Here is a 14,934-nt window from a genome sequence, read left to right as displayed (position 1 = left end):
CTTCAGATGTTTGTGCTAGAAATATATGCAAATTAGTGCATATTTAATATAATACGGCCTCATTTGCATATTTAAAAATAGCTTTTTTGAAAAAAAAAATTTCAATTCCTAATATATCCAATCTACTTAGTATCATGGTGATAAACATTATTTATTTTATATTTTTTTATTTACCTGTTCACCTGCAGTGTCTTGTCTTTTTTGTCTTTTGTCATTTTTTCTTCTTCAGTGTTCACCCACTCATGCAGTGTTTCTGTGACGGGACACACACATCAGCCCACAGAGACACACAGACCTCCAGCTCTTAAAGAGACAGAAACATCAAGATTGAGGTTCCTGTGCTGAATCTGACAGAGGTAAACAACTATCCTGCACTCCAACATCCTTCACGATATTCAAGATTACGAGGACAAGAATATTACGAATATATTATTCATTTATTCATTTTCATTTTGGCTCAGTCCCTTTATTAATCGGGGGTCGCCTCAGCGGAATGAACTGCCAACTTATCCAGCATATATTTTACACAGCGGATGCCCTTCCAGCTGCAACTCATTACTGGGAAACATCCATACACACTCGTTTACGCACATACACTATACGGCCAATTAGGCTTACCCAATTCACTTATACCAATGTTTTTAGACTTGTGGGGGAAACCGGAGCACCCGGAGGAACCCCACGCGAACACGGAGAGAACATGCAAAATCCACACAGGAATGCCAACTGGCCCAGGCGAGGCTCGAACCAGCTTCTTTCTGTGAGGCGATTGTGCTACCCACTGCGCCACCGTGACGTCACAAATATATTAGAACATTCATGATTATTTTGTCTTTGTGATCATAAATATACATAAACATACAATAAAACTCTTTCTAGAAACATACTAATGTGTTTATTTGGACACAAATAATGCTAAAAGCCACTTAATTTAACTAATGCATTAGGTGGAGTCTACATGTTCTTCCTGTGTTCACGTGGGTTTCCTACAGGTGCAGGTTTCGCCCACAGTCCAAAGACATGCGGTACAGGTGAATTGGGTAAGCTAAATTGGCCATAGTGTATGAGTGTGAGAGAGTATGGGTGTTTTCCAGTACTGGGTTGTGGCTGGAAGGGCATCCGCTGCGTAAAACATATGCTGGAATACTTGGTGGTTCATTCCGCTGTAGCAACCACTGATAAATAAAGAACTAACCTGAAGAAAAATTATTAGGTAAGGCATAAAGCACAACCAGTCAGTTGGTATCATAGAATAAAACCTAATAGACTTATCAGCAGTTTGCTGTATAAGACTGAAGTGCTTTTTTTTATGCCTTTATTACAGGACTACTTGCCTCAAAACATAAAAAATTGAACACAAAACATTGTTCTGAGCCATACTAGTTTTATTATTGAAAATGTACAAAATGAAAACAGCTGAATGGAGCATACACTAACCTACATATTAATTAATAATAAGATGGCGTCAAATAACAGTGGTGTGACAGACATACATTCACTTGGATGTGAACATATTCTCTGAATATATATATTTTATTTATATGTGGCTGGGATGAGAATCAGCACTGGAAAAAGGTAGTTTGCCATCTCTAGGTTAGAGGAAAGTTCTTAACCCATGTCAAGGAGTTTAAGTATTTTGGGGTTTTGTTCTTGAATGAGAGAAGGATGGAGCGTGAGATTGACAGAATATCTTCTAGATATTCATAGAAGAATTAAATGCAAAACCTTTTTTTTATTTCATTTTTATCTTTATCTATTTATTCCAAAAATATTTATTTCCAATTAAAGTAAAAAAAAAAAATATATATATATATATATATATATATATATATGTGTGTGTGTGTGTGTGTGTGTGTGTGTGTGTGTGTGTGTGTGTGTGTGTGTGTGTAAAACACAAAGCATGGTTTTCCCTGTCTTGCCACAGTAACAAATAGCAGCAGCACTGTAACCAAGCCATTGACTGAATCTCTGCATTTAGTCGCACGGTCTCTCTTAAAGATCCCTTCTTAAGCGTCTTATTCCACAGCAATAAATAATGTCTGCTGGACTTCAGAGTGTGAAAGATCAGAGGCTGCGTGAGTCAGCCTTGAGTCACACGAACGGTCATTTCTGTGCCTGATTCCGGTTGTTTCCTCTCTCTGTTACATGCTCAATCCACTGGTCTGGCTGAGCATATCGTCTGAATTTCACATTTAGAATTATTAGATTTGTCTGATTATTATGATTTTCACAGCTTGATTTTTTTAGTTAATGAAGGTACTTAGTTCTGTTATACATGGGAGACGAAAAAACTTCAATATGATTATAGTGAAGTTCATTCTTGTTCATTTAGGTGTAAAAAGAAGTTTGAAATACTTTTTTAGTGGTTCTGATGACAATCTTTCTGATGTCATACTAATTGTTTTATCACACTGATTTGTTTGAAATTACTGATAGATGTTTCGAAACACTTATTTAAAAAAAATATGCAAATCATTTGTCTTAAACTGGCTATTTGAAGCACATAAACTTAATAAAAATTTTAAATATAACATTTATCAGCTCAATAAAGCATTTAATCAGCGACAGATTTGTTTAAAGCTAGCTATTGATGGTTTCGAAACACTTATTTTCAAAAACTATGCAAATCAGTCGACTTAAATGGGTTATTTAAAGCACACATGCTAATTACATTTAGTATTTAATGTTAGTGAATTGTCCGTAGTGTATAAGTGTGAATAACTGTGTATGGATGTTTCCCAAAGATGGGTTGCAGCTGGAAGGGCATCCGCCGCATAAAAAACAAAATGCTAGATAAGTTGGCGGTTCATTCTGCTGTTGTGACCCCAGATAAATAAAGGAACTAAGCCGAAATGAAAATGAATGACTGAATTTTAGCGACTTTTCCAATGTGGTCAATGAAACATTTAATAAGCGAGGTGGATTTGTTTGATACTACCGAGTACCGATGGATAGTTTTGAAACAAACATTTATTTTCAAACATTTTTCAAATAATTTGTCTCAAACTGGCTATTTAAAGCACATCAACTTAATCGAAATTTAATATTTAACATTTATTGTTAGCGACTTTTCCGATGCGGTCAATGAAGCATTAAATCAGTGGTGTGGATTTGTTTGACACTAGCGATGGATTGTTTCAAATACTTATATTCAAAAACTTTGCTAATCATTTGACTTAAATGGGTTATTTGAAGAGCATCAACTTAATCAAAATTCTAAATCAGCATTTATTTTTAGCGACTTTTCCGATGTCATCCATGATGCGTTAAATAAGTGACATGGATTTGTTTGAAACTAGAATGGTTTCAAAAACTTTTCGAATCATTTGTCTTAACCAGGTTATTTAAAGCAGGTTAACTTTTTTTATTTTTACTTTTTGTCTACTGTTAATAACTTTTCTTATGTCGTTCATGATTTTTTTTTTATCATAGTTATGTGGATTTGTTTGAAACTAGCAATGAATGATTTCCAAACACTTTTTTTTTTTTTAAAGAGTCTTAAAGATTCAGGTCAATAAAGCGTTTAATCAGTGACATAGATTGGTTTGAAACTAGAAATGGATGGTTTCGAAAAAATTATTTTCAAAACTTTGTGAATCATTTAACCTAAATGGGTTATTTGAAGCACATAAACTTAATCGGAATTGTAAATTTAGCGCTTATTGTTAGCAACTTTTCCGATGTGGTCTGTGAAGCATTTAATCAGTGATGTGGATTTATTTGAACCTAGCGATGGATTCTTATTTTCAAAAACATTGCGAATCATTTGTCTTAAATAGGTTATTTTAAGAACATTAACTTTTTCATCATTTTACATTTAGAATCTATTGTTAGCGACTTTTACAATGTAAGGCAAGGCAAGTTTATTTATATAGCACATTTCATACACAGTGGCAATTTAAAGTGCTTTACATAAATAAGAATAAAAAAGACAAGTATGAGAAAAAAAACAATAGAAATGATTAAAAACAGATTAAAAGGTGTTAAAACAGGTTATAAAAGATTCAAAAAGAGAAGGCCAGTGAGGAGGCCGTTACAGTAATCCACCCTGCTGCTGATGAAAGCATGAACAACTTTCTCTAAGTCCTCACTGGAAACAAAGGATCTAATTCTTGCAATGCTTTAGTATGCTGATTTACTGACTTCTTTGACTTGACTATTGAAACTTAGATCTGACTCTAGAGTCACACCAAGATTCTTGGCCTTATGTAGCCAATGTAGTCCATGAATTGTTTTATCGTAGTGATGTGGATTTGTTTGAAGCTATCGATGGATGGTTTCAAAACACTTATTTTCAAAAGCTTTGCAAATAATTCGACTTACAAAAGTTATTTGAAGCATATAAACTTAATCATAATTTTAAATGTAATGTCGTCAGCGAATTTTCCAATGTCGTCTATGAATTGTTTTATTATAGGGATGTGAATTGTTTAATACTAGGTTTGGATGATTTCGAAACAATTATTTCAACTTCAAAAGCTTTGAGAATCATTAGTCTTAAACCATTTCAGTTTAACAGCCATCCAAATGCCACCATCACGATTGTTTTGCAGAGTTTACCTCAAAATAAGTAAATATGTTCTGTGCTCGCAAACACAAAATCTGATCTGTGCACAATTAGATCTAGTGAATCAATTTATTTGAAAGTAGATAAGGATCATTTCTAAACAACTAATCACTGAAAACATTTCTAATAATTTGTTTGATTAATATCGAATGACCAAAGTCACGTGTTTTCAGTTAATGAGTTGCAAAATTTCAACATTAGAAAATTTATTCTATCCCAATGCCAGAAAACAGTGGTTAAGAAAGCATCTTATAGTGATGAGGATTTGGAGACTTTCGAAAGTGATGTCATCAAAATCATTGATTCATAATGACAGAAGTAAAAGATTTTTAAATGAATATGTTTTAATCTATAAATAACCTCACTGTTTTGGAGCACACTAGCTTATATATTAAACTTTAGTTAGCCTATCCATACTAAAACCCCAAAATTTTTCATTATGATTGAATTGGGAAATCTCTGGGGAATCATCAAATCACTGAATGACTTGAATGCCTAAAGCAGACTTTGTCGTGAGATAATCGGTCTAATGGAAATCAAGCCTTTAGATGCATCGATTCTAATTCAGTGTCACAATTTAAATGCTTATATTTCAGAATGCTGAAACATCATGCACACCAAACGCTGGTAACTAAAGAAGCATAAAACAATGCTTTATGCCTTGGTTCAGCCTCTGATGTCATTACCTCAATTATGCTCCTTCAGCAAATGAGACTTTATAAAGATGATAAAACAGAGAGGCATAACTTTCAGATGATGCATTTCACTCTGATTTGCTTATTGGCATTTTATTGAAAATGATTCACCGGCTTTGTTGGCCACAAAATCCTATGTATGCTCTTAAAATGTACAATATGCAGGAGGTACTAGCATGCAAACAGACTCTCTTTTTGACTCTTTCCATATGTCTATAACCATAAAGCTTTATTATGAGTCCCAGAGCTTATTTCTTAGACCATACATAGTCTTTTCTCTTTAGTTCCTAATATTTTACCCACTGAGTGCAAAGTATAACTTTACTTTTTCCTGTATACTCTGTGTAACACAGGTTCATTGCAAAAATGTGCTTGGGGCTGCGTCTGGATGAATTTTGTGAGTTAAACTAACAAAAAGGGGAGGTGGGATGGCAGCAACAACTTCTGTTCCTTAGTGCGCCAATGCTGATCGCTTAACTCCATATGATGGGCTTTTCCAACATTACCAGTTTGCTTGGTTGCTCACCTCATACAGTGGTAAACTTCAGACATAGAGTGGACCAGGATTCGAGTCCGGTGAAGGATGGTTCCTAAAACCAGGTAAAATAAATGGATTTTTGATTTCTAGTTTGATTTTGAAAACACTATTGGTTGGGTTTAGAAAAGAAAGTGGGTGGATCAGCCGTCAGCAAGCTGATAAATACATAACAAACCAACAGTAAAACACTGAGATTTGCAGAAATGTGCAGAGTAGCCTCTGGTGGATTTGCAAGAAGGATGTGACACATTTGAGAACGTGGGGCCCAGTAATGCAATTAAGATTGTCAAAAATGTACAGTTGCCTCTAGTGGCTTTGTGAAAGCAAAAACTGGCAATACATTGCGGCAAGATGGACGTGGAGCTGTTGTTTCACTGGTGTCTGAACACAAAGATTGTTACTGTGTAAATGGTTTTAAGAAGTGCGTAAACACGGTTTCTATTCATATTAGTGATGGTTGTTTTCTAAACACACTTCATGAAGCTTTGAAACCTTTACGAATCTTTTGTTTCGAATAAGTTGTTTCAGAGCATTTATCAAATTGGCAACATAACAAGACTTCAGTAACTTTCGCAATGTCATTATTTTTTAAAACAATTTGAAAATGTAGTGATTCTCCACTTGAGGACAATCTGTTTAATACCATAAAATCGACATGAATCACGCAGCTTCATTTAGATCGCATTAATTGGCAGTTATTATCTTGGGATGAAATGCCTTGGAATGTTGCAACTGACCAATCAGTCAATCAATCAATACAAACAATATAAAAACCTTCAAAATCTATAAAGCAATGCATATGCAGACACTTAATATACTAGATGATAAGCTAAGTGCATTTATAGGTTATACTTTCAATTTAAAATTTGCAATATGTAAAAAAAAAAAAAAAGTAAATTATAATGCATGTTTTTCCTGAGTTTTTGTTTCATTTGCACAATTTTGACCACCTGGTAAAGTTGCGCAGGCCACCTTGTGTACCTGGGCATTTCTGTTTTTCATTTAACGCCATCTAATGCCAGGGAGTAATTTTGCACATCCACTGCTCATCGATTGTAAAAATCAAATAAGTTTAAAAATAAAAAACAAATAAAAGTAGCAAAAAAGTGTTTTGAAAAACATTGACAGCAGGTGTGAGTGAAAATTGTCCTGGTGTGGATGAGCCATGAATGTCCCTTAAAAGTCTTTTTCCATATTGGTGGAAGTAAAGATATTTTGAGCTATAACATACTAGCTACATTTCTATCCACCTATTTTTATGCACGTTTTGGATACGTGCATTAAAAAAAAATCGGTTTATGGAAATGCCATCAAAAAACGTATGCGCATAACTGAGTAGGATAAACTTTTTATTTGATAAGAAAAGATGTGCAAATACCACGATGAAAAGACTTTTACCAAACAAATTCCAGTATGCGCATTAAAAAAGGTCATGTGATTTTGTTATAATGTGATGATTAAAATGTGCGTGAATGGACTAACCAGTAGGTTAAGCACACTGTGAAACATCTGAAATGTTGTTTTTGGTCATTCTAAAATGCTGTAACTGTTTCAGTATTAGTGTTATTATATTATTAATTACCTCCAGAACTGTTAAGAGCATCTGTGCTCCACGTCTTATGCCTTCAAACGCCACCAATCGTTCATTGCATGTTGACATTTGTCTTCTGAGGTGCAAGTCATTTATTAAATGAAAAGAAGATTCACGCAGCCTCTCCTACCGCAGCAAATTCCATTTTTACTATTGCTATTTGTAGCCAGATAATCAGGAAGTGATGATTTTGTTCTCTTTGACTTATTTATTTGCGGATCTTTTATGTGATATTTCAGTTTTACGCATAAATTTAATTTACTGCCTTGCTTTAATGACGCGTTTTTGGATGGAAAGCTAGCGATAGCCCAAAAAACATACAATTTTATTACTTCATGTGGACATTAAATGCTAGTAGCTATTTACATCACCTTCAAACACAATCTAGACTCAAACACAAACTGGATATCAGGTTTCAAAGAATGTTACTCCTCTTTAGTTGTTAAAACTGGATTGCATATCTCAAATTGTCCAACAAACATTCAAAATGGCTGCTGGACATACAAATAATGTAACCTCAGAATCAAACCTCTTAAAACACAAGCCTAAATTCTTCCTTTCAAAACCTCAAAGTCACACACGAAGGCCCGAGGCAATGTTAGCGTCTTTTCCATCTCCAGTCCCCGAGCCTAGTAAACACGGGAAAGAGTGCGCGTTCCCCTTTAAGAGGCCCCCACCTCTCCGGGCGCGGCGGGAGGCAGAGCGCATTCCTGGAACAGCGCGAGAGGAGGAAAAAAATCACCAGCGACCTGTTTCAAGTCCCCCCAATAGAAACTGTGCCTGATTTGTGGCCAATGTTGGAGATGTAAAAAAAAAAGGAAAAAAGAAAAAAAAGAGGGAGAGAGAGAGAGGAGGAGGAGGAGGAGGGGGGAGGGAAAACACTAAAGGGGGTAGCTATGGAGATACAACGTTTTCCTGGCTGCTTTCTTTGACAGGTGTTGAGTGGGGTAAAAGTCTTAAAACAGAATCCAGCATGTACGCCAAAGGTAAAGGAGCTGTCGTCCCTTCTGATAGTCAAGCGAGAGAAAAGTAAGTGAATCCGCGCGCGCGCGCTTTAAAGAGTCTCGCTTTGCTTATTGCGGACTCGGAACTTTCTTAAAACTGTGCGTACTATTGTTTGAAGGTGTATTTAGTGTGAACTCGCAATCTGAAGCGATCGTCTCCGGATCTGCTGAACTTTACCAGCACTTTAATAGCTGTTAGCTTTGCGTGCATTTCGATTTTATTTAAGTTTGTGCGCGCACGTGAACTGCCCAATGCATCCGATACGAGGGATGTTGCATGCTCGCATCTCTTGTATTGTGCATCGTATGCATTAACAACACCATATACTGTGCAAATGTTTAGCAGCTATGTTGTCGGAAAGATGTGTGTGTTTAAGTTTTGAGGCTTGGTAGCCGGTCGCTGTTGTATTTAAGGGTATTTACTTTTATCGAGTGTGTTTTTGCACGTTTTGGGTGTTAAAGCCAACTGATATGTTGCTATTTTAGCAGTTCTGCTAATTTTGTTCATTGTTGTTTACAGAGACGCGCGGTTGTCGGTTAACAGCAGTTTTAATAATGTTTTGTGTCTTCAGAACTTGTGCTACTTCAAGTTATGGTGACTTTTCCACACTTCGCTGTGTAATATTTTATGGTAGTACATCACCATGTGATCTTTCCACCGTTGTGTACAATCTGTCGCCATAGAAACAACCTTACAAAACCATAAATGTAATAAAAGTGACCTGTAATATTCATAAATCTGTCATGTGCGGGTCATAGGCTGCTGTGTCAGACTTGGAGACTATAATGGGACTTTAGTGTCAGCTGGTGTGAGGATATAACACATTTGCTGTAAAATAATAGTGAATAGGAGATCAGCATCTTTGTCAAGTTGCTTACAAGATTGTTTTTTATATGGACATTTTGGGTGAATGTGTACTTTGTGAGGGTTTTCTGAGCTGGATGTAGTTGTTTCATCATTCATGTAGTTTATCAGTCATTTTAGTGCTATTTTGGCGTGAGACGCTTCACAGAAGATGAGCATCTTTTTGTCAAGTTGGTTACAAGACTTGCTCAAAACTGATCATCCCTTGTGTATTGTTTATCATTCCATTCTGTATTATATTGTATTTATAGTGTGATTATCTTATGAAGTTGCTTACAAAACCTTCTTTTTAGGTACAGTTTGGTGTGTTTGGTGAGCTTTATGGAAAATTCTTGGAGATATTTGATCATTTAGATGTTGTTGACCACTTTGAAACTACTTGTTTCAGTGTTAAGTTGTAGGTTTTGTATGAAAAGATTCCCAGAAGTTTGGGCAGCGTTGTTTTTCCAGTTATCATCCTGAAATTTCCATTTTGCCTCAAAATAATGAACATAAAGTTCATGTATTTCCATCATTCATGTTGTGTGTGAATGAAGGATGTAGACGTCTCCTCGAGTGTAGGTGCCACGGGCACCGCATTAGCACTGCAGGTTACCGTTTCACGTGTTGTATTTAAACACGAGGTGTTGTGACCACACAGGCTTTGTTTTGTCTGCACCAGTCAAACAAAGGTGCGATTAATCCTCTTAAGAATCTTGATTTGTTGTCAACTCTGGTTTAGGAAGCTCAAATCAAGTTTAGACGTCCAGAATTCACTGTCAAATTTGCTAGAAGAAACCTCAGTAGGCGAGCTCTATGAACCAATAATGTCAAGTTTATTGCAGCATTCTTGATTTTGATTAGTTTTGATTTCCACAACGCAAGTTCTCAGGTTTATAAAATGTGATCCAATTGGGCAAATGGTCTGAAATGCCACAAGAAATTGCGTGTTGTGTTTTTTTTTTTGGAGTGGAAATTAATGGAAGCAGATTGTGATCTGGGTCTCCATCTCCTGTTTTCCCCAACATTTCTTGAGCGCTTCTCTGGGTTCCCTGAGTTTATTGGTGTGTCTAAGAGGCAGCGAGTAGGTCTGAATGCATGGTTTTGATTTCATCCAGATGGTTCAGCCTCCTTCACAGAGGTGTTTTCAGCTACATATAAAGGGAATCAGGCATGCACACAGAAACAGGACGTTGTTCTCATGAAGAGCGTCTGATTTGCTCTGTTTTGGATAAACGTTGCTCTCAGACATGGATGAGAATCAATTAATTTTGCGTCTTGGATAGCTGAATGTATGGCTTTTTAAGTTTACTTTGAAGAGAGATGTTCTCTGTAATTATTTAGGGGCATATTTAATGATCGCTCTCAGTTATAACGCGGAAATGTCTGTTTTGTGCACGCGTGTTTTGAAATCTTTTCTATGAGAGCGCTCGCTCCGCTTTCATCAGAATAATTGAGATGGATTGCCTCATGAAAGTTTATCAACATTTTTTATTTAGCACTATTGCTTTGCTGAATTTTTCTGTCAATCTTTGGTTATTATAAATGAAAGATCAGCCAAGTTGTGGCAAAAAACTACAGGCATGTGGATCCAGGGCAGGCCACACCAACAATATTATGACAGCACTTTTCATGATGTCCGTGGAACGGTCAGGCCACTTGTGGTTTGTTTGCAAATCATTTATTAGCAAAAAGCTCTCACATTTTTATTTTTTATTTTCACAGAATAATTGCTCAAAACTGTAGAAATGCACTCTTATTATAATGGACCCTCACATTTCCAGGTTTCTCAGTAGCAGAAGTTGTCACAGTTGGGTGAACTTAGAGCGCAGTGAATGGGAGAGAACAACAAATATTTTTTTTGCAATCCTGTTTGCTCAAACAACAAAACGAAAAACTCAACCGTAGTGTTATCAAGACTTTCAGAAAAAGGAAAAAAATGTGTAAGACTAATAATGGCCAGAACAATGTCAGATTTACTGTCCTGCCCAGAGATGCCGCATTAGGAATGCTTTGCATGAGCATTTTTTTTTTTGTAATTAAAGATGATATAATGCATACATATAAATGTACAAAATATTAAAAACTTTAAAGGAATTAAGATGCTGATGACAGTCGAATGCATCATAAACAGTTTGTGTAAAGGATCCATTAGAGTCTCATTCATTCATTTCCCTTCGGCTTAGTCCCTTTATTAATCAGGTGTCACCACAGCGGAATGAACTGCCAACTTATCCAGCATATATTTTTTGCAGCGGAATGAACTGCCAACTTATCCAGCATATATTTTTTGCAGCGGATACCCTTCCAATCGCAATCCAGCACTGGGAAACATCCATACACAGTCATTCAAACACATACACTACGGCCAATTTAGCTATTTCAATTCATCTAAAGCTAGGCATGGGCTGGTATAAGATTCTGATGATAACCTTGGATAAAATCACGGTTTTACGGTATTGTGATTACTACTCTTCTTTTTAAATGTTCTTTTTAAATGTTTTTCCACCCATTGAACACTATATATTTTATTTTAAGAAACATTTAAAATATTTTCGACCAGTAGCTTTTGATGTAGAAGTTTATTTTCTGCTGAAGATACTGTTGCCCTAAAGAAACGAAATAAAATAGTTGTGAAAAACATGTAAAAAATCAAACAAACTAGGGCTGCTCGATTTTGGGAAAAATCATAATCACGATTATTTTGGTCATAATTGTAATCACGATTATTCAAAAAGATTATCAGTTGAAGTCAAAATTTTTAGCGCTCCTGAGATTTAAAAAAAAAAAAAAATTCCCAAATGATGTTTAACAGAGCAAGGAATTTTATCAGTATTTCCTATAATATTTTTTCTTCTAGGCTTATTTGTTTTATTTTAGCTAGAATTAAAGCAGGTTTAAATATTTTGAAACCCATTTGAAGGTCAATATTATTAGCCCCCTTAAGCAATATATTTTTTGATTGTCTGCAGAAGAAACTACTTTTATACAATGACTTGCCTAATTACTCTAGTTAAGTTTTTGAATTGCACTTTAATCTGAATGCTTGTATTTTGAAAAATATCTAGTAAAATATTATGTACTGTCATCATAGCAAAGATAAAATAAATCAGTAATTAGAAATGAGATATCAAAACTATTATATTCAGAAAAAAAACCTTCTTTCCATTAAACAGAAATTGGGCATGAAAAGGTTTGCTAATATTCAGGAGGGCTAATAATTCTGACGTCAACTGTATACATACAGTTATTTTCCACCCTACAAAGGAAAGAAAAGTAAATACAATAGAATAAAAATATGAAAAAAACTGTGCTTTAAGCATCTTCACCCTAAGAAAAACACTTTAGCTACAAAAATTCTTCAGTCAAGAGCAGTGAGGGATTTTCTTGTTTTGTTTGATTAATGATAAAAACAGGCGGCAGCGATTTCGCGTGGTCACTTTAATGGTTTCTCTTTCAGGTGTCTTTTGATTCTCAACTCGTTTGTTAATTACACAAATGAGGGTTACTATGAATAATCACTAAACACCGCATTTTGACACCTATTTGACCATTAAAGCGCTCACGTTAAGATGACTTTAGATGTCTGCGGTCCTCTGCTCGTCTCAGTGTGCGAATGAGACCGAATGCTGACCGGCCGCATGCTTCTGACTGTGTGCGTGCCGCACAAACACATAAGCATGCAGTCTTTCGCGTTTTTAAGAGCAACAAATGTGTACAGCTGGTTTGGGGGGTATATGATGCAATAATCCTTTATCTCGATTAATGCTTTTTCATAATCGTTTGAAGCCAAAATCGAAATCGGATTTTCGATTAATTGCACAGCCCTAACAGATACCTTAGGAACGGTATAACAGAAAACTTTGTTATACTTTGTTATATTTTTAAAACCTTGACTTTTTCAAACCACGGTATACTTTGAAACTAAATAGCTACGTATAGCGCATGTCTTTGAACTGGGGGGAAAACGGAGCACCCGGAGGAAAACCATGCAAACACGGGAAAAGCATGCAAACTCCACACAGAAATGCCAACTGGCCCAGCCGGGGCTTGAACCAGCAACCTTCTTGTTGTGAGGCAACGGTGCTAACCCATTAGAGTTTCTTTTTATTTTTGTTAGTTGGACATTTTACTAATATTTAAAAATTTAACTAATATTTCTACCAATTTATGTTTTGGACCAATTAGTAGCTAGTAGTTTAATCTCGTTTGCACATTCATTACAATTTCATATGAATTAGCTAATTCGTCATAACGTACATTAGTTGCGTTTTCTTGTTGGATTAAATTTTATACTTTGATTGCCTTTTGCCATCATCTAACACTCTCTTAAAATTCAGATTTAAAGAAACACTCCTCTTTCTTTTGCAAATAGGCTCATTTTACAACTCCCCTAAAGATAAGCAGTTGAGTTTTACCATTTTACATTTACATTTACATTTAGTCATTTAGCAGACGCTTTTATCCAAAGCGACTTACAAATGTCCAAAGCGACTTACAAATTTTTGAATCTATACAGCCAATCTCCCATGTTTGGCGGAAATACTTTTAGCTTAGCTTAGCATAGATTATGCAATCGAAATCAAGCAACTTTGCTGCCATATCATGGCTGCAGCAAGCACAATGAAGTTCTGAAGCACATTAAAATGGTCCCTGGCATGGCAACTAGATAACAGCACTGTGAAATATAATTGTGCCTGCTGCAGCCATGGTGCGGCAGCAAACTTCCTTGATTATTATGCCAGAATGAGAGTATAGCTCCATTCTTATCAACCTAGAAAATAGCAACTTTTAATTTTCTGTCAGTCTTAGTACACGTCTACACAATGTAAATACAGAAGAGTCTAGCTTTAAATAGGAAAATTAGCAAAACTTATTGCAAAAAATTTTTAGTGAGATGCTACTGGTCCAATCCGATTCACTCACGCTGCATGCACACCGCATGCATGTCACTCTCAATATGTGCACAAGAAAATAAATCTATTACTTGCGCGTGCAAAAGACGCGACATGTGAACAGCATTTAGTCAATAGTCCAACTGTATTTAAGCCAAGCTCAGAACTTTAAACTAGCATACAGTTGGCATAACTTTGTTTAGTTGCAGCAGTTTTGTTCTGTGAGGAAATGTGTTGTTAAGAAGCCTTTGCGATTAAAAGTGACTAATTAAACATGGTTATTGGTCAAATCGGTTAATTGTTGCATCCCTAGCCATCATGACCTTAAAAAAATATACTTTTCTTTTTCTATCAGTCTTAGTACACGTCTACATGATGCAACTACAAAAGAGTCTAGCTGTAAATAGGAAAATTAGCGAAACGTTTAAAAAAAAAAGTTTGTTCTAGAGTAAGATGCTAATGGTCTAATCAGATTCAATGATTTATGTTAAGCTAAGCTAAAAGTGTTCCTTCCAGACATGGAGGTTGACTAAATGGATGTAGAAATGGTAAAACTCAACTGTTTAACTCTAAGGAAGTTATAAAATGAGACTTCCAAAAAAAGTTGAGTGTTCCTTTAATGACACTATTAATTTAATAACAATGTCAGTTCTAAACAATGTGTATTTATTTACCAACATTTTATTGAATTAGAATATTGGCCAATATATAAATAATGCTTTTTTGTTATCAGTTTGATTTTCAAAGTCACTGCTTCTCTAAAAACATAAATTGCAAGGATGAGTTGTTGTTGAGGATGA

The 14,934-nt window shown here is 35.5% G+C and overlaps 2 protein-coding genes and 1 long non-coding RNA gene across 8 annotated transcripts in view; 2 read left to right on the top strand and 1 right to left on the bottom strand.

The window, feature by feature from the left end:
• LOC147831568 (uncharacterized) overlaps window positions 1-356 on the top strand; it is a 69,474-nt gene extending 69,118 nt beyond the window's left edge. For all 6 annotated transcript variants that reach the window (XR_015521946.1, XR_015521949.1, XR_015521947.1 and 3 more), the window contains one exon: window positions 230-356. The gene's annotated coding sequence lies outside the window, so the exon portion shown is untranslated. The remainder of the gene's footprint in view (window positions 1-229) is intronic.
• Window positions 1-14,934, bottom strand: part of LOC141380320 (uncharacterized) — a 371,569-nt gene that overhangs the window by 137,253 nt on the left and 219,382 nt on the right. The gene's annotated exons all lie outside the window — the stretch shown is intronic.
• The window catches only part of ssbp4 (single stranded DNA binding protein 4), a 91,838-nt gene continuing 85,228 nt past the window's right edge, over window positions 8,325-14,934 (top strand). Inside the window, exon 1 of the mRNA NM_001202512.3 lies at window positions 8,325-8,420. Coding sequence (NP_001189441.1) covers window positions 8,365-8,420 — 56 coding nt within the window. The 5' untranslated portion in view covers window positions 8,325-8,364. The remainder of the gene's footprint in view (window positions 8,421-14,934) is intronic.

The sequence above is a fragment of the Danio rerio genome, chromosome 22 (assembly GCF_052040795.2).
Source record: "Danio rerio strain M-AB ecotype USA chromosome 22, GRCz13ab, whole genome shotgun sequence".
Lineage (NCBI taxonomy): Eukaryota > Metazoa > Chordata > Actinopteri > Cypriniformes > Danionidae > Danio > Danio rerio.
This window is presented reverse-complemented; position numbering and strand designations above follow the sequence as displayed.